This window comes from Panicum virgatum, chromosome 5K, assembly GCF_016808335.1.
Source record: "Panicum virgatum strain AP13 chromosome 5K, P.virgatum_v5, whole genome shotgun sequence".
Taxonomy (NCBI): Eukaryota; Viridiplantae; Streptophyta; class Magnoliopsida; order Poales; family Poaceae; genus Panicum; species Panicum virgatum.
Window position 1 is genome coordinate 5,938,393 of NC_053140.1, and position 25,472 is coordinate 5,963,864.

General features: G+C 43.2%; 4 protein-coding genes across 6 annotated transcripts; 1 reads left to right on the forward strand and 3 right to left on the reverse strand.

Moving 5' to 3' along the window:
- Positions 1-318: 318 nt before the first annotated feature.
- Positions 319-8,878, reverse strand: LOC120705903 (protein GET4-like). Its single transcript, XM_039990456.1, has 12 exons — positions 8,537-8,878; positions 6,380-6,459; positions 5,781-5,859; positions 5,096-5,177; positions 4,546-4,702; positions 3,971-4,061; positions 3,741-3,824; positions 3,606-3,652; positions 2,970-3,098; positions 2,051-2,135; positions 844-924; positions 319-659 (listed from the first exon to the last, which is right to left on the reverse strand). Exons 1-12 carry the CDS (start codon positions 8,600-8,602, stop codon positions 654-656), a joined length of 987 nt encoding a protein of 328 aa, XP_039846390.1. The 5' UTR covers positions 8,603-8,878; the 3' UTR covers positions 319-653.
- Positions 8,764-16,172, forward strand: LOC120705902 (DEAD-box ATP-dependent RNA helicase 18-like). 3 transcript variants are annotated; one of them, XM_039990453.1, is made up of 14 exons: positions 9,024-9,481; positions 9,645-10,154; positions 10,993-11,042; positions 11,775-11,852; positions 12,556-12,898; positions 13,048-13,284; positions 13,399-13,659; positions 13,818-13,897; positions 13,989-14,094; positions 14,406-14,519; positions 14,601-14,699; positions 14,822-14,911; positions 15,136-15,386; positions 15,650-16,151. In XM_039990453.1, exons 1-14 carry the CDS (start codon positions 9,026-9,028, stop codon positions 16,062-16,064), a joined length of 3,090 nt encoding a protein of 1,029 aa, XP_039846387.1. In that variant the 5' UTR covers positions 9,024-9,025; the 3' UTR covers positions 16,065-16,151. The 3 variants fall into 3 exon arrangements, with proteins under 3 accessions (XP_039846388.1, XP_039846387.1, XP_039846389.1); XM_039990455.1 differs by lacking the exon at positions 9,645-10,154 and having other exon boundaries at positions 15,650-16,172; XM_039990454.1 differs by lacking the exons at positions 9,645-10,154; positions 12,556-12,898 and having other exon boundaries at positions 8,764-9,481; positions 15,650-16,147.
- Positions 16,173-18,446: 2,274 nt separating this feature from the next.
- Positions 18,447-19,672, reverse strand: LOC120705904 (agamous-like MADS-box protein AGL86). The gene has a single exon (XM_039990457.1). It carries the CDS (start codon positions 19,435-19,437, stop codon positions 18,724-18,726), a length of 714 nt encoding a protein of 237 aa, XP_039846391.1. The 5' UTR covers positions 19,438-19,672; the 3' UTR covers positions 18,447-18,723.
- A 1,698-nt stretch (positions 19,673-21,370) lies between these two features.
- LOC120705905 (transcription initiation factor TFIID subunit 15b) lies at positions 21,371-25,116 on the reverse strand. The gene is made up of 7 exons (XM_039990458.1): positions 24,957-25,116; positions 24,618-24,879; positions 23,197-24,016; positions 22,594-22,744; positions 22,416-22,494; positions 21,955-22,142; positions 21,371-21,449 (listed from the first exon to the last, which is right to left on the reverse strand). Exons 1-6 carry the CDS (start codon positions 25,021-25,023, stop codon positions 22,031-22,033), a joined length of 1,491 nt encoding a protein of 496 aa, XP_039846392.1. The 5' UTR covers positions 25,024-25,116; the 3' UTR covers positions 21,371-21,449; positions 21,955-22,030.
- Between the last annotated feature and the right edge of the window lie 356 nt (positions 25,117-25,472).

Below are 25,472 nucleotides of genomic sequence, written 5' to 3' on the forward strand. Positions count from 1 at the left end.
GGATAGACGTAATTCTATCTTCTCCATTTTTTTACTACTATGTTGCCCTTGCCAAAGAAATGTTATCACTCAAATAAGTTGCACCCCTCTGTCACGTATTACAAATGAAGGGTGTCAAGTTCATTTGATTCGCGTTCTTAATCTTTACGCATAATTTGAATAGTATGCCCTTCAAATTAGAGGACAAAATATACTGTGCACATCTCTGCCATGCACTTATGCTACTCATGCTCCTCATATTACAAAAATGAAATAATAGCACGATTGGGATTTGTTCAGAACTACAAAAATGCAAAATCCCATTGCAAAATCAAAGGATTCAAGGAAGCTTATTGATAATGCCATAGCTTAAAATCAATGAGCATAAACCAGCTATCATTTTGATCGAATGTGAGCTACACAATCTCTGAAAATGAACAGGGCAAGGACAACAAAAAGGTAAACAGAAAAAAGGTAACAGAAAACAAAAATCAGTTACATATACTACAGGCGATCAGGAGTATATATCTTCATGCAGTAAGATGCCAAATGTATGGCCTTGGACATTGATGATTGAGGAAGCACATTCGGTGAACAAGAGCTGCCATTGCAGCAACTGTATTATTTCAGCCAACATAGGTGAAGGCATCAACATAAGATTCTTTCCTCATGAATTATATCTGCAGCATGTAGAGAACATTAGTAAATCTTGGAATCCTAGGCAGGTTATCAATTTGTGATTCCAACAGAGCGAGGAATTTAAGGTTTTAGCTAGAAAAATTTGCAAAAGCCAGCTGGTTCTGGCACTGTATACCATAAATTTAATCAAATACATAAGCAGACAAGCAAGACAAGATACGGTACCTTGAACATTTCACCGAAAAGTCCTTCTAGAGGGTTCTGGCGCTGGATATTGTAAAATTTTGCAGCTATTTCGTCCAGCAACTGCAAGATGCAACCAAGCCATCTCATGAGTTGCAAATGTTTGCCATTTTTCTTTGGTTTTTTTAGTGTTCTTACCCCTGCTTTGACCCCTTTTTCTTTTAGTTTTGACAGGATACTATGATAGCAAGTTAGTTCCAGCGATACTAGCTTCCCAAACTTTGTGAAGCAAGAAGCTACTCCTCCCATATCTTTCCAGTGATACTAATTTCTCAAACTTTGTGAAGCAAGAAGCTACTCCTCCCATATCTTTTGGAAAAAGTCTATATAACCCCCCAACATAGCAATGGTGGATCACATCACCCCCTAAACTATAAAACCGGATTTCTAACCCCCTCACCTTTGCAAAACTAGACATTTAACCCCCCAAGGTGGTTTTGCAGCCCGATTTTGCTACAATGGCACAGTTTTGCCTTTTTCTTTTTTCTTTTTATTTATTTCCGCTGAATCTTTTTAAAAAAAAATAGTAAATCACAGAAAAATCATAAAATAGAAAATCCAATTTTGTTGTGTTAGGTTTCATGCACCAACAAGATGAACCCAAAAGCTTAAGCTATTGTTCCACATTTGCGCCTTGTTCCGGCTGCATGTGAGTGGGAGTGTTGTGAAGTATTAGTGGATTGCCCACCACTTTTAGGTTCATCTGGTTGGTGCATGAAACCTAACATGTTGGACTCCACATGAGGAGATCTACACACTGAACATATATAGTATGCTTTAGTAAATTTTTCTTTCTGTACCTTTAGATCTATGCTTTTCTCAGTTTCTGTAAGTAATTGGAATAATTCAAAGATGCAGCTTCTATGGTCCAATTGTGGTGAAATTTTTATGGTGGGCTAATTATAGTATGCTTGAACTGTAGTAAAAATTTCGTACTCATTGAATCACATATAACTTAGTTATAGATAAAGCATAAATTTAACAAGCATAAACCTAAATAAACCTATAACTAAGTTATACATCATTACAATAATACAAGACAGTCTGGTTATTACTAATAGTTGTTTCCATTTTTTTTAAGGTGTTATCCTGTTTCCTGTCAAATTCATGGGTACAGCAGTAAAAGATGCGATGTGATGCTAAATAGCTGTTCTTAATGAGCTACAAAATATTAGAGAAACAGCACTACCTCCTGAAAAACAGGGTCACGATCTGTACTTGTCTTATACTTCTGTCGAAGCATCCTAAAAAGCGGGTACGCATCTCTTTCAAGCCTATAAAAAGTTACACATGCAACAAATGCCAGATAAGTACGCATCTCTTTCAAGCTGTAAAAAGTGACACATGTAACAAATGCCAGATAATGCTGGAAACAAGTACTACGTTCCATGGCATATACATATATACAAGTAACTGAATTTGAAACTACCGTCAAATCACTTTGTTTATATAAAGAAAGAAAAGCTACCTAGAGAACCTCTTATTATGGGAAAACATACCACAGAAGGGAGTCAAAAAATAATAATATGAAAAACATGATATCAGCACTTATGGACCTGGCATTCAAACAAAGCTCCTATGAGCTTTGAGCTTCAGAAAGCATAGCATGACGCAGTCTAATAACAAAACATTAACCACACCGAACAGTTTGAACTAAAGGCAATAGAAACATAACCAAAGCTCGCCATGAAGTTGTCAGGAGTGACATGAAACTATTCTAAGAGGAAAAAAAAGAAATGAAGCTACACCTGTCAGATTGTGATATTAACTTAGTTCAATGCCTTGCATTCATCATAAAAACAAAATTTACTTGATCTTAACTATCAACAAGAACTTGTATATATCCATGGACATTATTATTATTTTTTATTACGGGGACCAGGACATCAACACATCAGTTAAACTGTTACTAATTTTTCCAAATCATCAAGATCAAGACATGAATCTGGTGAAGATCACATAAGACTAGGCAATCTACTCATTTTGCAGTTGGCATTTCAAATCTATTAATGCAAAACTGCAACATTCAACCTGCAATAACTTTTCCTGTCTGAAAGAAAGGATATTGTACGTTGATAAAAGATGAATAAAGAAGAACCCAAACTTACGTCGGTAACAGATACTTGATGAACTGAATCAGATCTGTTTTCGGAAATTCCGAGTTAGCAGATTTTAGTTGTTCCTCCATTTCATCCATAAGTAAATTTGCATCTCTTAGATTCCCTTGAGATAGGTACCTTAACAAATGAATATTATGTCAGAAAATTGAATATCTCTACCCAACACTAATATATTGCTCCAACAATGAAACAGTCTAGTTTGCTTTAGAGTATGCTCTTGCCATTTGGATACAACCCGAAGGGAATATGTGGTGCCACATGTCAGGATATTTATTTGTCTATATTCAATCAAGACCATTGATCCGAGGCAGTGTTGTTAATCACGTATCAACTATTTAACTCGGGACCAATCTAGGAGGAACTAGATATTGTAAATATAAGAAATAGGCACCCAAGTTCAAGTTGAAGAGCATTCAAACCTGGGTGGGTGGTGGGAGTGTCTATCCACACCTCCCACTAACTAAGCTAAGTTCCCTAATTATAAAGCTAACCTCTTCCTAACACAGTAAAGATAACAGAAACCAGGAGGCATTTCCTGCATTGCAAATAAACTGAAGATCTCTACTCGTACATGGAAAGGATATCCTCCCTCCCCCTAAAAACATTTATGAAAGGATATCTTACATTAAGACCCCGCGTGCAATTGCAGTATCGTCTTCACCAGGGTAACACTGCACATCACGACAAAAAGGATTAGAGTATCATATTATGTAAAGGTGACAAGGTGTAAAACTTATTTGTTAAGAACAAAAACACTACCTTGCCCATGAAGTTCACCAGCATAGAGGCAAACTTTTTTGGATCATTTCCACGCACAAAATGACTTGAGACTCTAGTCATATCCTGCCATCAAGATCCTAAACATTAAACCTTGGAGCACAACCACACAGTACTACAACTAGTAATGACAGCAGCGGCTCATAAAAATTGCAGCTCTAACATAGAAAACATCCACATTTCTTATCAGCCAATGAATTGTGACAAGTTACCGTTTCTGGAGATTCAGAATATATGTATTCCGCTAACATAACGTGCATTTCAGGACAACCATTTCTTGATGCCTCAAACTCAGCAGACCACCTTAATACATAAATGACACATTATTAGTGTCTTATGAAAACAGCTTGATAAGGGGAGAACCATCACAATGGCCAGTAACAGAGTAAGCATGACAATAGTTGTTGCATTGTAATGTCAAAACTACAAATTTATTTTAGCATACCAGATTCATTGACATAACAGCATGACCAACTCTAGAAACAACAACCTTACGATCAATTCTTGAAGTACTCACTAAAACACATAAATGAGATACTAATATGGAAAAATATCTTTACATTTTGACTAACCAATTGGATAATTCTTAATTTTCACATGAGATGAGAGCAAATGAGTCAGAACCATGCATTACCCTACCACTATAATCTCAGTACCTCACTGATCTTATCTGCTAGGTGAACTATGGTTATGCTCATAGCACCAGTTTGGATGGAACAATTTGATGGTTTAATGGCAAAAGCTTGTTTAGTTTCATTTGCATTAAACCAATTTCATGTAAGCCTACCTGATAGCAGCTCTCAGGAATGATGAACAACTCTCTGCACGCGCCTTTGCAGCAGAAATAGCTTCAGATAATTGATGCCCCTCATCATCATAGTCATCTCCAAGGAAATGTGGAACAGACATCTTGGGGAATGCCTCGTACATCTTTCTGATACGACCTAGTTACACAATATAGTTACTATCACAAAATGTGATATCTATTAACCAAATCATGACTTCATTTACTAAAAAAGAAGTGCTTTATTCAGCTGTTTCAGAACCATAAGAGGACCAATAAGATTTTCTGTATGTAAAAACAAAAAAGAAGAGGAGCACTGAATGTGCTAAAAATCACATTTAGAATTAGAAGTCACTGCCTTCACCAACATTTTAGGCTCTTCAAGCTTTTTGCACAACGAGCTAAAATTGAGAAGCAGCTAAAAGTGACATATTGTACAAGATTAGCTAGGTAATTAAAGGAAAGACAAACTGGTAGACTTTAGAAAATGTTTTGATGATCAACTAAAGGAACTTATGTCCTGTACTGCGTTAAAAGAAGAAAAAAAACTGACCAAAAGTTTCTTCATTATATGGAAGCTCTCCTGTGACAAGGGTGTCAACAAAGAGGACAGCAAGTTCACCACCACAAGTAACCTGAAATTGTTAATAATAATATAAACACATTGAGACCATTTACCAACAAGTAAAAATGGAAGGATTTCAAAGTTCTACATGCTGCTGCAGTGCTGCTTCTACCATGGATTTGGTCAAATGCCAATTTAGGTTGCCACAAGTACATAAATAGATAAGAGTGAAATAAGTCCATTTTTCAAGAAAATCTGAAGCACCTCGCCATACTTTAGCATGGTTGCCTGCTACAGCTGCTACCATAACATCTGTTTCCAGTTAAAGAGTGAGATGGAATGCAGATTTGTAAAATTCGTTTTTTTTAAAATTACTCCTAAAGGGCAAAAAACAAGGGAAAATAAACATGAGGCATTATCAGCTAGCTGCAGAGGAAGCAACTGCATGCATAAAATAACCTAGGTTAAGCTGTTTTTCTCTTTTTGGTTTTGCAGCTCCTCGATGGAAAGAAAGTTGAAGAAAAATGTGCAGTTAGGTAATTCCTAGATAGAAATTAGGAAAACTCACATGATGAGATCGAATTAATGATTGACAAAAAATGATATATGCTAGTTGCTAACAATATATAATTATAGATTAACTTGCACTTGTGCATCACAAGGAGAAAGTAACCTGCCCATGCTTCAATTGTACCAAAGCACCTGACTCAAGAATGTCCAATGCTTCTGAATACTTCTGAGCAGCAATGTACCTACACAAGATGTGCCAAAACAAAGATAAGATGGCTTTATGGGCTTTATGGTATATTTTGATCCTTGGCACAATATTCTAACCTACCTGATTGTAGTAAAATGTTTGCATATTGTTTGCTTCTTTATTTTTCTATAATTATCTGGTACATTTTTATCATTGAAACACATGGTTTCCCACCCAGTTGAATCTTGTTAGCAACTTACATATACAGCACCAAATAATATTATTTCGGCTTGAGAAATGCATGCAAAAACTTTGTTCCTTATTTTACTTGACTCGAAATGCACTATATGTGCATTCTGACATGAGCACCTTATATGAGCCAAACTAATAGCAAGACAATTCAGCTCTTGCTTAGGGAGTCAAATTGAAGTAATGTTATCATGCGGCAAGTTGATCTCCATCATGTAATAAGAAATTTTGAAATATAGACTGAAGCAAAAGTTTGTTGAAATGGTGCAAAAGGGGATGAAAGGGAGACATCCACTCCCTATTAAGTTACATTGTATGCATAGTACCTTGCACTGGTTGACTTGTACATTTGTTGAGCTTCATAGAAGTTTCCTCCATCCACCATAGCCTCAAGCCTTTCAATTGTCTGAGACAAGTCACCATTATTAATTGAGTAAAAGTTCTACAGGACCTGTTCGCAAATACAACTTAATGCTGCCAAAGAAGCACAAGCTCGCATAAAAGGTAACACTAAATTTGTGCCGGGAAATAATTTAGAATAGACAGGACAAGGCTATATTGCTAATCCACTCTCATTCCAACCTTAAGCAATAGGCTCTAAAGTCACAACACACAAGCCACAAGGCAGGCAACATCAGGGAAGTTGATGAAGACGGGAACATGCAGCCATCTCTACCGTCGCCGACCCTAGCACACGATCTAGGCCCGCCACCGGCCTATTTCGAAGCTCAGGTTCCAGCGCCCGCCGCCGCTGGAGAAGGACGAGATAAGGACAATGAGGACCTCCGGTACGAGGGCTACTATGGAGGAGGCATGTGGGAAGACTCTGATGCAGAGGAGGAGCCTCTGGAGATAGCAGAGGAAGAAGCCCCAGCACCACCACCTGCACCTCCTGCTCCAGCACTTGCACCAGCTGGAGGAGACCCGGAAGACCCAGAGGATCCAGAGGACCCAGATGACGAGGATGATGATGAAGTTGATCAGGATGACGGCCCACCAGAACAGAGGGCACCGTACTGCGTCTACACCTTGTTCCATGAGGAGGGTCACTCCCCCCTGCTGCTTCGGGACATGCTGGACGAGCTCCACAACCCCGTGGCTCCCATGTACGAGACATGGCACTATGAAGACCCCGCGCTCGGCGACTACTACGTCACTCGGGTCCACATAAGGGTGGATAATGGGCCCCGAGGCATGATGACCGTCTCCGCACACGACTCCTCCACACCCATGGCGACCTACCGTGCCGCAGTCAGCCATGCCGCCAAGAGGGCTCTCTGGTCCCTCAACCACACCAACCGCCGAGACTTGGAGGACACAGACTATCAGCACCTTCCTCGCCGTGCTTGTGGTACGGAGGATACGGAGTTGACGCTTGGAGGGGGTGAGGAGACCCGCGTCAATGTCACAGTGCGGGCTCTCGCCGGAGTCGACTCGGACCTAAGGAGCGCCGTCAACCAGCTGGACGACACCCAAGACCGACTGTGAGAAACTCACCACAGGATTCGCCAGCTAGAGGCCCAGCTTGCAGGAGAGGCGCCTCCACCTGTTCTAGAGGAGGAGCCTCCGCTTCCCGCCTTGTCACCCCCGCGCAAGAGGCTTCGTTTCGGCGACCGTGGCTACCAGAACCGTTTCTATTAGATGATAGGCTTAAGAGTTTAGGTTGAGTCTTGTAAAGAGTCTTTTTGTAATCGCTAGTTCGTGAACGTTTGTTTAAGTGTGTTAGTTAATCAGTGTGTTTCAATGCTTGGTTTTGTGTTAGTTAATCAGTGATTTTGATCCTTGGCACAATATTCTTAATAAACGACAATTACACCATTGAATTACTTTTCAAAAAAATGATCCTACCATCTTAATAAACGACAATTGCTTTCTATAGCTACCAAAATTTCATGAGGACGAACTGAAACAGAAATGTCGAAGGAACATTCAGAGTTTAGATTGGAAATTGCATAAAAGAATTTTGGTTCAAGGTAAATAATGTGCTTAGTTTGTTCCAACAAATCGTGCCAAGCTTGGGAAAAAGAAAACACCAATATCACTTGCTAGGTCACTGATATGGCAATCTGGTGGTAAAAGCATCATCGTTGAAATTTTATGCAGGACGGCTCCTTGCCTCCATTTTTTTAATTGAAATGAGAAAAGTGTGCAGTATCGCGTTTGTGCAGACAACTAGGCTCAACCGAGCAAAACTTAACATTGTTATTGAATTTTTGCCCTCTCACATTCGTGCCCATGCCGCCCGTGCATTGGAGGCCTTCAGCACGAACCGGTACTTGAACCCTAGTTCCGACAAATTGGCCACGAGAGGCGACACCCGGAGGCGCCGGAGTTGGAACCCCGAGATCCAACGCGCCCATCACGCGCACACCCGAAAAGCACGAGCGCTCGCACTAATGCGTACGCGCTCACCGGACGCCCGGGGCTCGAGCAGAGGGGCCAGAGGGAAGGAAGGGGATAAAACATGGAGAAGGATCCCTCACCTTCTCGGGAGGAGGCAGGTCGCGGCGCGACCTCATGCTCCCCCTCATGCTCAATGACCGCGACATGGCTCCCCGGCGGGCTATAGGCCCGGCGCCGGCGGCAGCTGAAGGGAGGAGGACGGCGGGCCGCGGTGGTGATCGGAGTCGCCGCGTCGCCTGCGGGACGAGACGGCGTGGCCTGGCTCTTTTGGGTGGGCGGCCGCCGATGTACTCGAGGATGGCGGCAGTGGCGGCGGCGTGAGGACCGGCCCGCACCGCCGATGCGCAGCGGAGTCCGCGTCCTAGTCTCGCTGGCCGCCGGGCGCAGAGAGGACGGAGGCGAAGGCGGCGGCGGCGCAGGGCGAGGAGGAGCAGCGGCCGGCGGGCGATCCAAGGGGGGGGGGGGGGGGGGGGGGGGGCGGGGAGGCGAAGTGGGGCGCGCGTGTTACCGTCTGTTTGGTTGGAGTGATGGGACCAACCCGGACGGGTTCGACCCAGATTGGGTCGGGGATGGAACCAACCTCAAAATCCGGCGGACGGAGCCGCTCCGCTCGGGTTGGAAATATCAGGCCACCCTCAGCCTTATCCCTCACGGTACTCTCTCTCTCACCCTCCACTCGCATCTCACCCAGAGCCGCCGCCAGGGTCGAAGGCCACGACCGCCCGCCCGGCCGCCGGCCACCACCGCCCGCCCGCCCGCCCGCCGGCCAGGACCGCCGGCGCCGCCAGCCAGGCCCGCACGCCGCCGACCCCGCCCGCTGTCTCCTTTCCCGGCCGCCCCGCCGGCGCGCCGGACCCGCCTGGAAGCCGCTCTCCTGGCCGGCGGCCGCGCCCGCCCGCCCGCCGGTCCCCTGCCCAGAAGCTCCGCCCGCCGGTGTCCCAACCCCCGCCAGGCTCCTGCGCCGCCAGGCCGTCGGCGCCGCCCCACCGTTCCCCTCCCTCCACCGGTCCCCTCCATTGCTCAAGGTAAATCCACTGCTATTTCCCGTAGATCCATGCTGGATTGTTCATCCTTGTTCGTGTGTCAAAGATATTTGATGTAGATCCATGCTGGATTTGTTACATGGAAATCCTAGATGGTATTTTTGCTAGGTCATTTGTAGTCACAAATTTAATCTGTGGTATGTAGATGGATAAGAGGACCAAGGTATTCATTTGTGCTGCTGCTTCATATTGGTTCTTGTCGGTCATGGCAATTATTGGTCGGTCTAGAAAAAGAAAACGAGTTGCAAGAAGGGAAGGGATTACTTATGCCCCAATGTTTGAAAGGGATAGGAAGAGGATTGACTACCTGAATGACAAAATTTGGAGGAATGACACAACTTGTGTAGACATGCTGAGAATGAACAAAGCACGTTTCTTTCGGTTTTGTCAGTTGTTTAGAGATCATGCTTTACTTGAAGATACCGTTCATATGTGTGTTGAGCAGCAAGTGGCAATGTTTCTACATACTGTTGGACATAATGTTAGGAATAGAGTAATTGCAACCAATTTTGGTAGATCCGGAGAAACGGTCAGTCATTATTTTAACAAAGTACTTCATGCTATTGGTGAGCTACGAGAGGATTATATTAGGCCCCCTTCATTGGACACTCCCACTAAAATAGAAGGAGACACAAGGTGGTATCCTTACTTTAAGGTGTGCAGCTCAACCTTATGTCACATTCTAAATTTATTTTTTGACAAACCTATAATTGTCCTAATCTTGACTTCTTTGAACATCACGTAGGATTGTATAGCAGCATGCTTTTCGTGGTAGATACAAGCATTGTACTCAAAATGTACTGGCAGCCGTAGATTTTGACCAAAAATTCACCTATGTCTTGGCCGGATGGGAGGGGACAGCACATGATGCATTAGTTTTACGTGATGCAGCAAACAGTCAGTTCTGAGTGAAATCTAGGATGGTCATACCTCTTAATAAGTACACAGCCCAGTAGCCAGAACTTCAGTCTTCTGATTCTCTTTAAATCTGCATATCCCCTAGGTAACACTTGGAATGATTTCCTGAGCTAGCAACCTGCAAGAAAAAAAAAAGCAGAGAGAAATTTAGATAGCCGGCTGGACTGTTGTAACGTTGCAATGCATCTTTCCAAGTGTTTCTATCATCAAAGCCATGAGTTGATTAATTGACGATAACAAATAGACATGAGTCATAACCACTCACATGATTCTGTTCTTTTGAAAACGCCAACATAGTAGAAGTTCTCGGAGATGTCCCCTGCGCTATCCGCAGAGATGGTGGAGGCACTACATCGCAACGGCATAACTGGATGTGTGAATCAGTGTAATACTGAATCATTCTGAACTGGATATTCTTACTGCACACTTATAGATTTGCGATGGTGCAGTGCTGCTTTGTCCGTGAGCCATTGCTTTTCCTAAGATATCTACTACTTTTTGCATCTGATGTGTATAGTTTAGTTTAGTATATCTCAAGATACATGTATATGCTCACAAATATCTGCGCTCAACAGATCGGAGCTCGTGCAGTGGCCTGTCGCTCTACCGTTCACCTCTGCAGCAGGTAATTAATAGGACATGCTCAGCTGGTCTCTTATTGTACGTGCATGCGTTTGGGTTTCACAATTGAGCAATTAATTGCAGTTAGTTTTTTTTATGATGCTAATAAGCACCCAGCATAAAAGAGCCACACCACAAATCATCATGCATTCTCCTTTCAGCTGCCATTGCAGCAGCTTGTACTGGACTAAGCACACTCATAATAGAAACCAAAAGTTCCAAGGTTTCTATTTATTTAGCTTGTCCTATTGTGCTATATATCTGTAGTCCACCAGGTCATATGAATTTTGTAGCAGTAGAGACAAAAATATTTTTTTAGGGTCCTTCTTTCTGCGCATGTTAGAACCAGCATGCTACGTAAAACCCTGCAGTAATCAATCAGCTATGTATTTATTCAGACTTGTTTTCTGATAGTGCCATGATCTGTGCAAAATTCATCTGTACGAACTGTTACCTGAGTTCTCATATTAATGTCGATGTACTTAAGCCAGGTTTCAAGTACTTTGATCTTTTTCCGGCTTCTTTGTTCTGATCAGTTAGTAGCCAACAAGTTGTCAAGAGAATTTAAACTGATTTCAGAATGCTGCTGTGATCCATATCCATGAGCTGTGAGGCTAATCTGTATATTTTTGTTGGTGCTCGAAGAATCTTCACTCTACTATTTGAGTTGATTTGTGTAGTGATATATGAGGATTGCACATTAGCATGTTCACTGAAGGAGGTGACGATGTTTCAGGCTTGCAGGAATCCAAAGGGCTCCTTTGATCAGCTATGGTTTGATGTTGGTGGTTTCTGCTTGTCAGATCAATCCAAGGTAAACCTGATGTCCATCACTGTTATGCCCGTCGGATCACAGTTTGTATGCTCTGGAATTTTTATCCTCTATACTGCTGAGCTATTTAGCTTCCATCGGTTTGGCCTGAAACTCTTGGTCGTTACTCTCTACGATCGATGAATATATGATGAATATTTTTATTGATTGGCAGTTTTACATCTTTTTACACTTGATTTTTTTACTCCCGTAGCAACGGTAGATTTGAAAAGAGAGAATGTGAAAAAAAAATTAGCGCAAATAATCATCTAATCCAAAGGTTTATCACACGCGTGTAAAGGTTAATTAATCTAAATTCATGATAAAAGTTATCACACACATGTAAAGAGTGTTTTATTAGTATATGGAGGCCCATTATTGGATTAATTAAATTAAATTTCACGATGGGAATGACAAAAATTATCACACACATGTAAAGATTGTTTTATTAGTATATATATATATGTGATGTGAACACCTAATTACTTTCAATTTAGCGAGCTTCATGACAACGGTCATCACACTCATACGTCATTTATTTTTAAGGCTTTATTTATTGGGCACTCTTGATTCTTCAAGATGCTTTTGTGACTTGGGCGAGCAAGAAGCCATTAAACCCGCCTTCACAGATCACAGAAATACGCCTTCAAAGCCGGGACACGTATTAGTGGCCGATCCGCTTATAACCTTCGTTTTGCGCGAGCAGGAAACGCCTAAACCCCACCAGCAGAGGCCCGAACCCTAAGCACAGTGCTTCCCAATCCCCAATGGCCACGTCCTCGCCGCCGCCGCCGGCGGCCGCGCATGGCGCGTTGACGGAGCAGAAGTTCTTGGAGATGTCCCCTGCGCTATCCGCAGAGGTGGTGGAGGCACTACACCGCGGCGGCTTCCGGCGTTGCACGCCGGTGCAGGCGGCGACCATCCCGCACCTTCTGTCACATAAGGACGTTGCAGTCGACGCCGCTACCGGCTCCGGGAAGACCCTTTCCTTCATCGTTCCCGTCGTCGAGATCCTCCGCCGCCGCTCCTCCCCGCCCAAGTCCCATGAGGTTGCCTCACAGCTCCTGACCTCCCTGCTCCCTTCCCTGCTCTGTTCGACTTTTCCTGTGCTATTCAATAATCAAGAAATGGCCAAATTGCATCCTTCACTCACTTCTTAAGTTCTGACCAATAGTCCAATTGATTTTTTTTATCGCAGGTTCTTGCTGTCATCGTCTCTCCCACGAGAGAATTATCCTCGCAGATATACAATGTGGCGCAGCCCTTCTTCGCGACACTGAAGGGCGTGTCGTCCATGGTCCTGGTTGGTGGGCTGGACATCAAAGCAGAGCTCAAGAGAGTGGACGAACAGGGTGCAAACATATTGGTGGGCACTCCTGGGAAGCTGTGCGATGTTATGCAGCGAGAAGACACTCTAGATTTTAAGAATCTTGAGGTGGTGTCGGAGATGATGGAAGCTTATGTGTCGTTCTTTTTAATATGAATTTGGTGAAAATGTTGTGGGATGCTGATGTCGTCTCCATTTGTTTTTGTGTATGCTTGGAAGCAGATTTTGATTCTGGATGAGGCTGATAGGCTCTTAGACATGGGATTCCAGAAACAGATTAACTTCATACTTTCAAAGTTGCCGAAGCTTAGGAGGACTGGGTTGTTCTCAGCTACCCAGACAAAAGCTGTTGCAGAACTTTCCAAAGCAGGGTTGAGGAATCCTATGAGGGTTGAGGTTAAGACAGAAGCAAAGGCGACAAGCAAAGGTCCCGGTCAACAAGAGCTTGGCCCATCCAAAACACCATTGGGGCTTCGGTTGGAGGTATCACAAAATACTTTGTAAAAACAGCTGGATGGTTTTCAGAAGTTGCCACTGTATATATGGCTATTCATAATACTCTTTGTTTTTGTAATGATCATGCCTGTTGCCTTTCTCGATTGATAACTGTTTCCTACAAAATCATAAGCTTGTTTTTGCAGTATATGATATGTGAAGCATCAAAAAAGTCGTCTCAGCTTGTTGATTTCCTTGTTCAGAACAATGGAAAGAAAATAATGGTGTAAGTACATGTTGAACTGAATGTACGTGCACTTGTCTTCTTTTTAATGTGTGTGGCAGTACGCTAACTCTTATATCCCACTTGATCGCAGATATTTTGCAACATGTGCTTGTGTAGATTATTGGGCCGTGGTTCTTCCACTGCTTAACTCATTAAAAGGTTCACCAATAATTGCCTACCATGGGAAGATGAAACAGGTCATGGCAAAGAAATTTGTCTTCATTTACTGTACTATTTAATATTGATATGGATGCTTTCAAATAGAAGGGCAGGTTTGGTGCAGTTGGTGAGAAGCTCACCCACCGAGCACCAGGTCCTGGGTTCGAAGCAGCCTCCCTGCATATTTGCGGGGGTAAGGCTTGCTTCGGTTATCCCTTCCCCAGAACCCCACTCAAGTGGGAGCCGCCTGGCACTGGGTCTGCCCTTTTTATGGATGCTTTCAAGTGATTTACTTCACAATGGTTTTCTTCATACTGATTGCCTCCATCCTTTATTTTCTAATCTATAGGGGCCTCGAGAGAAAGCTTTGGCATCATTTTCTGCTCTTTCAAGTGGTATTCTAGTCTGCACTGATGTTGCAGCAAGGGGCCTGGACATACCAAGTGTTGATCTGATTGTGCAGGTTAGATTCTACTCCTTCTCTAAACTGAATATTCATGTTTGGGCGTCAGCTGATAGTAAACGTGAATATTTGTTCATCCAGTATGATCCACCTCAAGATCCCAATGTTTTCATACATAGAGCTGGCCGAACCGCACGTTATGATCAAGAAGGAGATGCTATTGTATTTCTCTTACCAAAGGTATTTTGTTCTGCATTGAGTTCATTCTGAAGTGGAACTCAGTAGGTGTATTTATTTCTCTATGCATATCCGTAGAATTCTTATTTGGAGAAAAAGGAACTTAAGGCTACTTTGCACTGCAGGAGGATACTTATGTTGAGTTCTTGAAGCTTCGAGGTGTTCCTCTCACAGAAAGGGAATGTCCCTCAAACACTGAAGATGTTGTACCACAGGTGGTTTTTTTCTTGTACAAATTAGGCACCTTAGTTTAAGTCCAAATACCACTTGAAATGTCATTCATATCATGCTGTCATCATATAGAAAGGCTACCCTACTTAGGAGGGCAATTACTGATTAATAACCTTCCCTACTTAGGAGGGAAACTACTGATTAATAACCTTCCCTACTTAGGAGGGCAATTGCTTATTAATAACCTGTTTACCACTTTGGGCTGTAGATTAGAAGCGCTGCACTCGAAGATCGCAATGTCATGGAGAAAGGACTTAGAGCATTTGTTTCATTCGTTCGAGCATACAAGGAGCACCACTGCTCTTACATTTTCAGATGGAAAGATCTTGAGATTGGAAAGCTAGCTATGGAGTATGGTTTGCTCCAGATCCCATCCATGCCAGAAGTGAAGCATCATTCTCTTTCACTGGAGGGATTTATTCCTGTTGATGATGTTGATGTTACACAAATCAAGTACAAGTAAGAGCTATATCCAAGAACATATCATAATTTGCATTCTTTCCAGCTTCCCTTGTTTTTAAGTAACAGCTAATCTGCTGCCGTTGTGATGGTTGGTCGTGCTAATGTTGGATCCGTGGAATTTCCATGTCTGAATAATAATCTGTGCAAATATTATGGCAGAGAGATTAAGCATTTTGTTTCCTATAGTTGAAAGCCATTGATTCTACTTCACATTGGGGTTGACCTGATTAACGTGCCTATTACCGTGCTTCACTTGGCAGAGATAAAGCCCGAGAAAAGCAACGCAAGAAGGCATTGAAAAGGAAAGCAGAAGAGGAAGCTCAGACCCCAAAGCCAGAGAAGAAGAGAGCTCGGGAGAAACCTGAGAAACCAAAGCGAAAGAAGACAGGCAAGCAGCGGCAATCCATCCAAACCAAGGAGGACCTGGATGAGCTGGCGCATGAGTACCGGCTTTTAAAGAAGCTGAAGCGTGGAGACATCGATGAGGACGAGTACGAGAAGCTCACCGGGTTCGGAGACTCTGATGGTGAAGCCTCATATGGGGATGCGAGCGACTTGGACGAGAGGAAGGAGAGGGGCAACAAGGCACAAAAGAATCTCAAGCAGAGAGGGAAGGGTAGAGGAGGGTCTAGGAGGTTTGAAGGGAAGAGTAAAATGAGGAGCAAAAGGAGATAGGAATACATACAATGTTGTTGGGAAGACCTTTTTTTCGGCAATCATGATTAAATCTTTCACACTTTTCTGAGGATGTTTGCGCAAGGAGTATGCATGTTCTGCGACTAACAGATCGTGCTAACTGATGGGTGGAGGGTGGGAATTGTTGGGAGATTGGAGGGAGCCCCTGCTGGGAAATTTATCTGGCCTAGTGGCTTCTCTAAATCTAACGTTCAGCTAAAAGCTGAACGAAAATACTGAAAAGTATGCTGCTCTGCTTACATGCTAATCCAGTCGCAAAGCTAAAGTGATGCTACTCCTGAATTATTACTATTCTGGGTTGCGTTGCCGATTGAAACTTGGGATTGCTAGCAAACAGATAATACTGTTACGAGAACAAATGATACTCCCTCCTTCCCCGTTTATAAGGCATGGTGGAACATGACACGGTCTTCTAAACAACACTTTGACCATTTATTTATCCTATATTATATCACTTTTGATTATAAACTTATAATCATTGTAAACTATATTTGATTATGAATCCAATCATATGAAATTTGCATTATAAAAATAAAAATTTAGTAGTCAAATTATTGGTCAAAGATGAGAAGGTTTGAATCTTGATATACGTGTATGCCTTATAAACGGGGAAGGAGGGAGTAGATTCGAACGTCCTATCACATTTAGCGAACCAAATACAAACGGTCAGGACCGACCCCGAGACTGTAATATCCACCGGCTTCGTGTTGTCATCATGAATTGAGAGCGATTGATAGGAAGTTGAATTATATTCCTGCCCTTCCAAATACGACTGAAAGGAAAACGTATCACAAGGATGATGATGGGCCTTAAAATTTAGCCTAGATAATTTAAGGTTATGGGTAGGCCGGACTCTAATTTTATATAATTTTGAGCTAAAAATTAAAATTTAGCCTAGATAATTTAATGTTACGGGTAGGCCGGACTCTAATTTTATATAATTTTGAGCTAAAAATATATAAAAGTCAAGTTAGACCGTGAAGAGTCCACTAGGGCCATCGTTAACAATTCACAAGTCTGTAACCCTACAAAATTGACCAGTTGAATTCTTCCCTACATCAAATTATATTTCTACCCTTCCACATAAGACCGAAAGGAAAATGTATCACAAGTCTATAACCATGCAGAATTAACCAGTTGCATTCTTGGCTATGTCTATAAAATGTGCCCCACTAATAAACTCAATTGTAAAATCGTCTATCTTAGCTACACAGCACCCATTTTTTGCATTCTGGAGACCTGCACCGACCAACCCCACATCGAAGAGATGAGGGTCATGCCATTTATTTTTCTTACATAAATATTTTTAAAATAGTATAGATTTTTTTAAAATACCATCTTGAATTTACTGCTTATGAGCTTGATTTATCTAAGTTGTCACAAATTGTCATCATAAACAGTTTGATGTATGATGCACACCTATTAGGTCTATAGCTTCACTCCTGCGAATGTCGATTCATAGACTAAATGACGAACACGAACCCAACAAACCCAATTTAGGCAACTTATTATGGTTAATCATCAAGCAAATGATAATCATTAGTCTTTTTTTAGCCAACCAGGCAAGCATGAAAAAGAACTCAAAGTTTCTTTATAGCCTAAATTTGGAAAGACGATCAAAAGATTTTGTGAATAATCTTGCTGGTAACACCATTTATGACAAACATTAATGATTGTCATATAATATTGTGCATTTTGTTACAAAAAGCTGAAAATCTTCACAAAACAATGGTCCAACCTGCCCAGTCTGTTGTGACGAACCCGTAAAATTGTCACTTATGTTTTATTATCTGTGACAATTTATCTTCTCGTGATGAAGGTTTTCATCATAGAAGGCTGGATTTGTTGTAGCGCCCGCTTCACTCTTTATCCCAATATCTTAATCTTTCCCCTCCATCCTTCACTCTTTTGAAATATCGTAGTGTGATTCACTGTAGAAATTGGGTCACTAAATCTGGTGTTTTTTCGATGATCCATTTTGACGAGCCTCTTAAATTAAATGTAGCCTTAAAAATATAGTTAGACCCAAGGAGGGCTGTTGCACTGGGATTAAGAAAACATTGCCACTACTGTTAAGTATCTAGGCATACAACCACTAAGAGATGATTTTCAGGTCGTGCCATCGCGGGTCATAGGATTTTCCAGTCATGTGAGGATTTTTTGGTCACTCATAGCTCACAACTGTAGAAACATGTAATCCTTAACCTTAAAAAAGAAGACAAACTGCAGAAGCCTTACCGACACTAAGTGGTCAACCATGTTTTTATCTCACCGAACTATTCATCCTTAATCAGAGGTGACATCTCACAGTTCAAACACACTTGTGATCTATCCTATTATTAGTAGTGCGACGAAGCAACACCACGAAAACATAGATGGCCAGCAATAGTATTGATCTAATTATCCAAAAGGGACACAAGGATGCATGCTAAGACGACATCCACATTGTTGAACACAAATTAAAATTGTTAAGCAACACTACAAAGTATAACTTAAACTACTCTGCTCTACGGTCTACGGAGCACCAGACACCAGACGAAACAAAAACCATAGAACATGACCCAGACACAAATCACCATGCACGAATAGAACTGGCCATATGCATGGATGGTTGGGGTTGGAGCCTGAAGCAACCTTCTCACTCCATGGGAGAGAGAGGGAAGACATCCTGAGCCCATGGGAAACCTGAGCAGAAATCCAGGTTGTGATGAGCCGGGGTCATGTCACCTCCATTGCTGCTAGGGCTAGCGTGGCCATTGCTGGTACTGGCGATGGCGTTGCAAACCACATCCCCAATCCCCACATCAGCTGGGGCCTGCAGGCCGGTGGGCCAGTCCTGCTGCAGTGGCTGCTGGAGATCCTCTGATTCCGCCAGCATCTGCATCTCTGTGTAGGGTGCTTGTGGCTGTGGATGGGCTGAGGACGACGCCGGATGCTTGGGGAGGGCGACCTGACTGGCGATCTGCTGTTGGAGTAGCTCCTTAACCCTGGCCATCTTCTTCTCCGCCGTCCACCTGAGGTTGGCAAGCTCCTCGACGCTGGTGCAGATGAGGCCCGGCCGAGCTCCGTCCATGCTCTCGTGGAGCAGCCGTGCGGTCTCGTGCTCACGGTTCGCGAGATCCAGCTTGGACACCTGGTCGCGGAGCTTGGAGATGCGGCTCCGGATGAAATCCTCCTGGCTCTGCGCCTTCTTGAACCTGCCGATCTCCGGCGCGGCCTTGAACTTCTCCAGGACGCGCCTGGCCTCCGGCGGGGAGGGCCACACCTCCGGCTGGGCCTCGCCGCCCTCCCCGTACACCACCACGCAGGCCTTGACGCCGCAGAGCGTGGCGAGCTCGCTCGTCTTCTTCATCAGGCTCTTGCAGCGCTTCTTGTACGCCGCGCGCCGGGCCGAGTGACCGAGTCGTTGGTGATCCACCTGAGGTTCACCTTCTTGCGCGCCATTGTTGGCTGCTTAGCGTGCTAGCTTCAGATCGAAGCAAGAACGACCTACTAGCGAAGCGAGCGAGCTTGGACTGGAGCCTATGGAAATAATGGAACTCCACAAATGAAGGGGGAAGATTGCTTTGGTGGGGAGGTGAGTGGAGGGGAAGGTGGGTATTCCTTATATAGATCTGAGTATGTGAAGCCTAAATGAATATATCGTGATACAAAATCGCCAATAGAAATGATATATATCTTGGTAAGCATTTAATTACTTCTTTACAAATCTATATCTAAAACGAAAGTTGACAAGTACTAGTAAATTAAGCATATTTTTGCCTTTTAATTGTACCCTTTAATGACTGGAAATATAATGCATTCCTTACATACGCATGAGCATTGCATGATACTCCCTCCGTCCTGAAATGTTTGTCATTCTAAAGTTTGAAATTTGTCATCAAATATATGTCATTCTAGGTTGAGAGTGGACCCAACCATCTTAATTGTGCATCGTTTTCGGGTCTTTCCTAATAGAAAGATGTGCATGCAACCATGTAGAGGGAGGTACATGTGGGGGAGGTGCATGAGAAAAGACATGCTAGTTTAATTAGTACATTCCCAATGTTTAATAATTAGAGGTAGAAGAGTCTTTTCTACACAACCATAATTTGTTTTAAAAACTCTAGAATGACTTACATTTCAGGACGGAGAGAGTAGGCAAGAGCGCGGGCCAAATGTTCCATATGAGGGCTCTCAACAAATCACGTGATCCAGCAAGGTGCCCCCCCTTAAAATACGTATTTCAATTTGGGCCGCGTACCGTTATAATGGTTTCACCTTGTTATTCTAGAATAGTAACCTCTGTGTTTGGTTGGTAGCTCAAGCCCCAACAGCTAAAATTGTGTGCACTTTGCCTTTCACTATCTTCTCCCTAACGTTGGGATCTTGACATAGAAATATCGAGCAGAAGACAAGGAGCCATATTTTCGTGTTACATCGACTGCCATATCCTCCTTTGTAAATCTTAATCTATCAGATTCTACCTTAACATAGTTTTTAGATTAAGGAAATAAATCTGATCTCAGCAAACGTGAACTGATAGCTTACAAACGAAAAGAACGACACGACCCCAAACAGACTCAAAGACTGAAAACTTGACAGCAATAAAAGGGAACCAAAGTCTGAAAATAAAACACTAGCACTTGATTCTCCTCAGGTGGTTCCAACCTGCCTTTGTTGAAGACTTTTCATGACTCTGATTTCCAAAGCTTTGTCATCCCTTCTTCAATTGCTTCTCTCTCTCTTTAGATAGAATCAACCGACCTCTAATCCAAAACGTCCCCCTTAATATAACCTGCACAAACAAGTTAGGTATTAATCTTTGAAAAATCACATCATTGCTAGACAACCACAATGCCCATCAAAGAGCAGCAGCATATGTACTTTTGTAAGCATCCAATCTGTTGCATTTCGGGCGTCATCGTGCTTATTCACGCCTATTCTCGGTAGAAGTGGAGTGGTGGACGACAGCCATCTTCCTCCTCTCTCTTCCTCTACTATTATATGTGAAGATGTGAATCGTGAGAGCCCAGCCGATGTGAATGTTCTATGCTTATTACTGCTCGGCTCGTTTGTTTTGATCGGGGATAATTTGTTGACCAGAATACGAGTTGACTGAAAATCTCTTATTAGGTTGTACAACTGGTGGAAGGAAATAAGAGTAACTTGAAAATCTCGTTTGTGTGATGAGAATGAGTTTTAGTAGAACGAGGATTTGGAGGGAGACTTGTTCAGTTTGGAGGGGATCGGAGGGAATTGGAAGGACTAAAACCTTACAAGCCCTGAAGGTATTAAGCGGAGAGTGAGCATATGTAACGATCCATGGATTGCGTGAGGTGTTATGAGCAGGCCAAAGACGTGACGACTGACGACGCCTCGGCTAAAAAGCTTCGCAATTTCAGGTTATCTGACCACTGTCCAGAACAGGAGGCGACTGAGTGAAAATGGACAAAACTCGCAATGCCTTGACCTGTTGAATCAGAACCGCCACTTTCTCAATGAAAAGAGCTGATAACGCAGCAGTATGATTGCTGCCAAATTGTGTTGCGGAGATATGGTGCCACACAACTGATCCAGCAGTTACGTGTACACTGAGATTTTCTATTACTAGGGCAGAATCAAGTAATCAACACCCAAAAGAGAATGTTCTTTCCGACCGAATTTTTACCAAGATTACCTACTATCTATATGAGATCAGAAGTTAGCAGGAACCTAAACTAAGTACATGCCACATTCTAGTTCAATCACACGTCAATGTTAACTGCAAACGATTTGGTGCAGTGTGTATTGACGCTACTTGATACGTTTAATATATGGAACCAAAACCTATCACATAACAAAATGCCCTGCCTGTGTTCTTCGCAGCAAAATCCAAAGCTTACAGGAGGTATGAGTACAAGTCCATAGGGACAGGAATAGAAATGGTTTCACAGAAGACAATCATAGTAATAACATTGGTTGTTTCAGTAAGGTCGTGAACGCGAGCCACCACCCTGGTTTCTATTGGGCCCATGCCCACCACCATCTCGGTAATTGTCCCTGCGACCGCCACCATAGCCACCACCACGGCCACCACTGCACATATCACACAGTATGACAATCATGATTTAGTACACATACAAACACATTAATCATGCAAAGCAGTTCCATTTCCCCTTGCATTTTATATTTATCAGATAGCAATCGTAGTTCATAGATTATCATTTGTTGCTGAAAGATTGTTGCAAATGGCAATCCCTAGACCATGTAATTCAAATAAAACATACTATTAACTTGATTCAGAAAAATGTGCACAAGTCGAATCAAGAGGCATTCCGCAATTTAAGCAGACAAACATGAGGTACTTACCCATGACCATAAGAGGGTGCTCTGGGTGCTGATTTCTCAGCCATCGTAACACTGATTTTATAGCCTCTCATGTCATAATCTAGAACATGAACAGAATAGCTGCATTAGAAACTGAACCGGACTAATGCAGTGGACAAATTGATATAATTGAACAGTGCAAACTCAACGGTTATCTTACTGTTATAGAATCCACCAGCCGAATGAGCAGCAGAAGGATCTTCATAAGCAAGGCAAGCATCTCCTTTGGCTTTTCCAGAGTCATCAGTGTAGATTTTTATGTTCCAGGGCCACTGATCTTTATAGCCGCGTTTTTGCTTGATCCTTCCAACCTTTTAAAAGAAATAGTTGCAGGCATTCAAAAAGCAGAACCTCATGCAAATGATAAAACAAAGATAAATGGCAAAGAAAAATAAAGAAAGATATTGGTTTCACAACATAACAACTCATGTAGAAACAAAATGCAGCACTAAAAACATATGAATTAACTACTAAGACTCCACATAATGTAAAATCAACTGTATTCTATTCAATACAGAAAGGAAAAAGAAGAGAAAACTGTTTCCATTACATAGAAGCCATACAACAATAAAATGGAATTCTGAAGAGTATAATGATTACAAAGGATGCAGTGAAACATTAAAACCACCTTTAATCTACTCGATAATATTTTTCCATCATTAAGAATTATAGAACTAATCAATTTAGTTGGAAAACTATGACATATCAGAGAGTAATAATCTTGTAAAATATATAAAAAGGAAGTCAAGCAGAATTAAATAACCTGTCCGATTCCTCCAAATAACTCCTGTAGTTCTTCAACAGTGACATCAGGGGGCAAATTTGAGATGTAAATTCTTGCATTGTCACATGTCTCGTCACAGTTTGCATCACACTGCTTAACCTTTGCAGCTGGCTCAGGAGCAGCACTACCAGTATAACCACCACCTCCACCGCCGCCGCCACCACCATGATAAGGTGGAGGTGCACCACCAGAACCTCCACCCCCAGGCATGGACCGACCACCATAGCCACCATCATATGTAGGAGGCAGACCCCCTTGCCCCCCTGGGGCGCCACCACCATATTGGTTTGGAGGAGGAGCACCATAGCTTGGTGGGTATGAGGCTGGGCCACCGCTATAGCTATTAGGAGGTGGCACTGCAGAGTCTGAACCATATGCATTATTGCCTCCATAGGAGTTCGGAGGCGCTGTGTAGTCACCGGCAGGCCCACCATAGGAAGGAGGCCCTTGCGGAGGAGCTTGTCCATAGCCCCCAGCATTGTAGCCACCTTCACTGCCCCTTTGGTTTTCCTGGTCTCGTCCCCCAAAACTGCCACCTCTACCACCACGCTGGTCATCAAAACCACGGTCATTACCACCACTTCGGTTGTATCCTCCTCTCCCCCCACCACCAGCACCATCTCTGTCAAAGCCACCTCCTCCAGAACCGTAATCACCACCGCCACGGTTGAAGCCCCCACCACCTCCACCAGATCTGTTGTAACCGCCGCCGCTGCCGCCTCCACCTCCAGCTCCACTTGGGCAAGGTGTTCCACACTTGTTGCACTCAGTTCTTCTTGCAAAGTTCACATTGCCACAGCTGCATCAAGAATTCAAAATCTCTTAGGAAGCAGAGACATAGAGGAACCGCTTGTACTAAAATATTTAAGCTTTCTGAATCATGGAAGAAGTAAAGCTGCATACAGCTATGTTCTTAAAAAGAAAAACTAGAGGTATATACAAAAAAAAGCATATAAGAAACTATAGTCCTAAACCACTCTTATAACCATAAACGAGCTTATACATTTGTACATCACAACTGCCAGCATGGCATACAATTTGAATAAATTTAGAAAGCCACTAGAATCTGCAATTAAAATAGTCATCCACCAGAACTTTTTTTGAAAAAAAAATGATAAACTATTTTTTCCCGAAATTACAATCACATCTACAACCTAGGCTCCAAATCATAAACCTTACATACATGATTGCAATTGTGCAAATCGACAAAGGAACATAGAGCTAGTTACTATACACCATCTCGCATACAAATCATTATTGTGGCCTAATAATTTAATCACGAAAACACCGCATAAAAGAACGGAAACAATTAAATAAAACCTCAAACCTGACAGACATAACAGCATCATTAAATCAGTCTAGTCTGACAGAGATCGAAGAGCAAGCAATCCTAAACGCACCTCGCATCAGGGCAAACCCAGTCGCCCTCGCGTCCTCCCCCGCGGCCGCCGCCGCCGCCGCCGCCTCGGCCACCTCCACCTCGCCCTCCGCCACCGAAGCCGCCGCCGCCGCCGCCGCCGCCTCCACCTCTACCGCCCCCGACGCCGTAGCTTCCACCGCCACCGCCATAGCCTCCTCCACCACCACCTCCATAACCTCCCCCACTGCCACCCCCATACCCTCCTCCACCGCCTCCGCGACCGCGGCCGCCTCCACCGCCACCTGCAAAAGCACAAACACTCAGACGCAGATCCAGATAAAGAGAGACCTGCACGCATGCCGCAGGATCCAAACGCGACCTCGGCCGCCGTATCCTCCGCCGCCGCCGCCGCCGCGGTAGTCGTCGGATCCGTAAGACCCCGACATGGGCTCAGGTCGCGCTAGGGTTTGGGACCGTTCGAGAAGAGGGGCACAGGGCGGAACAGAGTGTCCGCGATGCGGGCGGGGCGGTACGTGGATTAGGGTCAAAAGGACGCCGCAATTGGAGCTGGGGATAAATCGGCAAACAGTAGTGGGCTGCTTTGAGGCCGTTCCAGCTGGATTCGGTTTTGGGGGCACCTTTTTCATTTTTATATTTTAAAAAATAAAATTTCAAAAATATATGTCAAATAGGAAAATTTTCAAAAATAGATTTCTCTCGCCCCGACAGGGTGCCTCTCGCCCACTGGATGGGCGACATGACCTAAATGTAAAAAAAATTTACATTTAGGTCCTGGCACCCAGGGCACATTAAACAATGAATTTGTAAAATTAATATAAAATTGTAGAAAAAATCAGAAAAATACAAACTCAACTGTTCTGGATTCTATGAAACA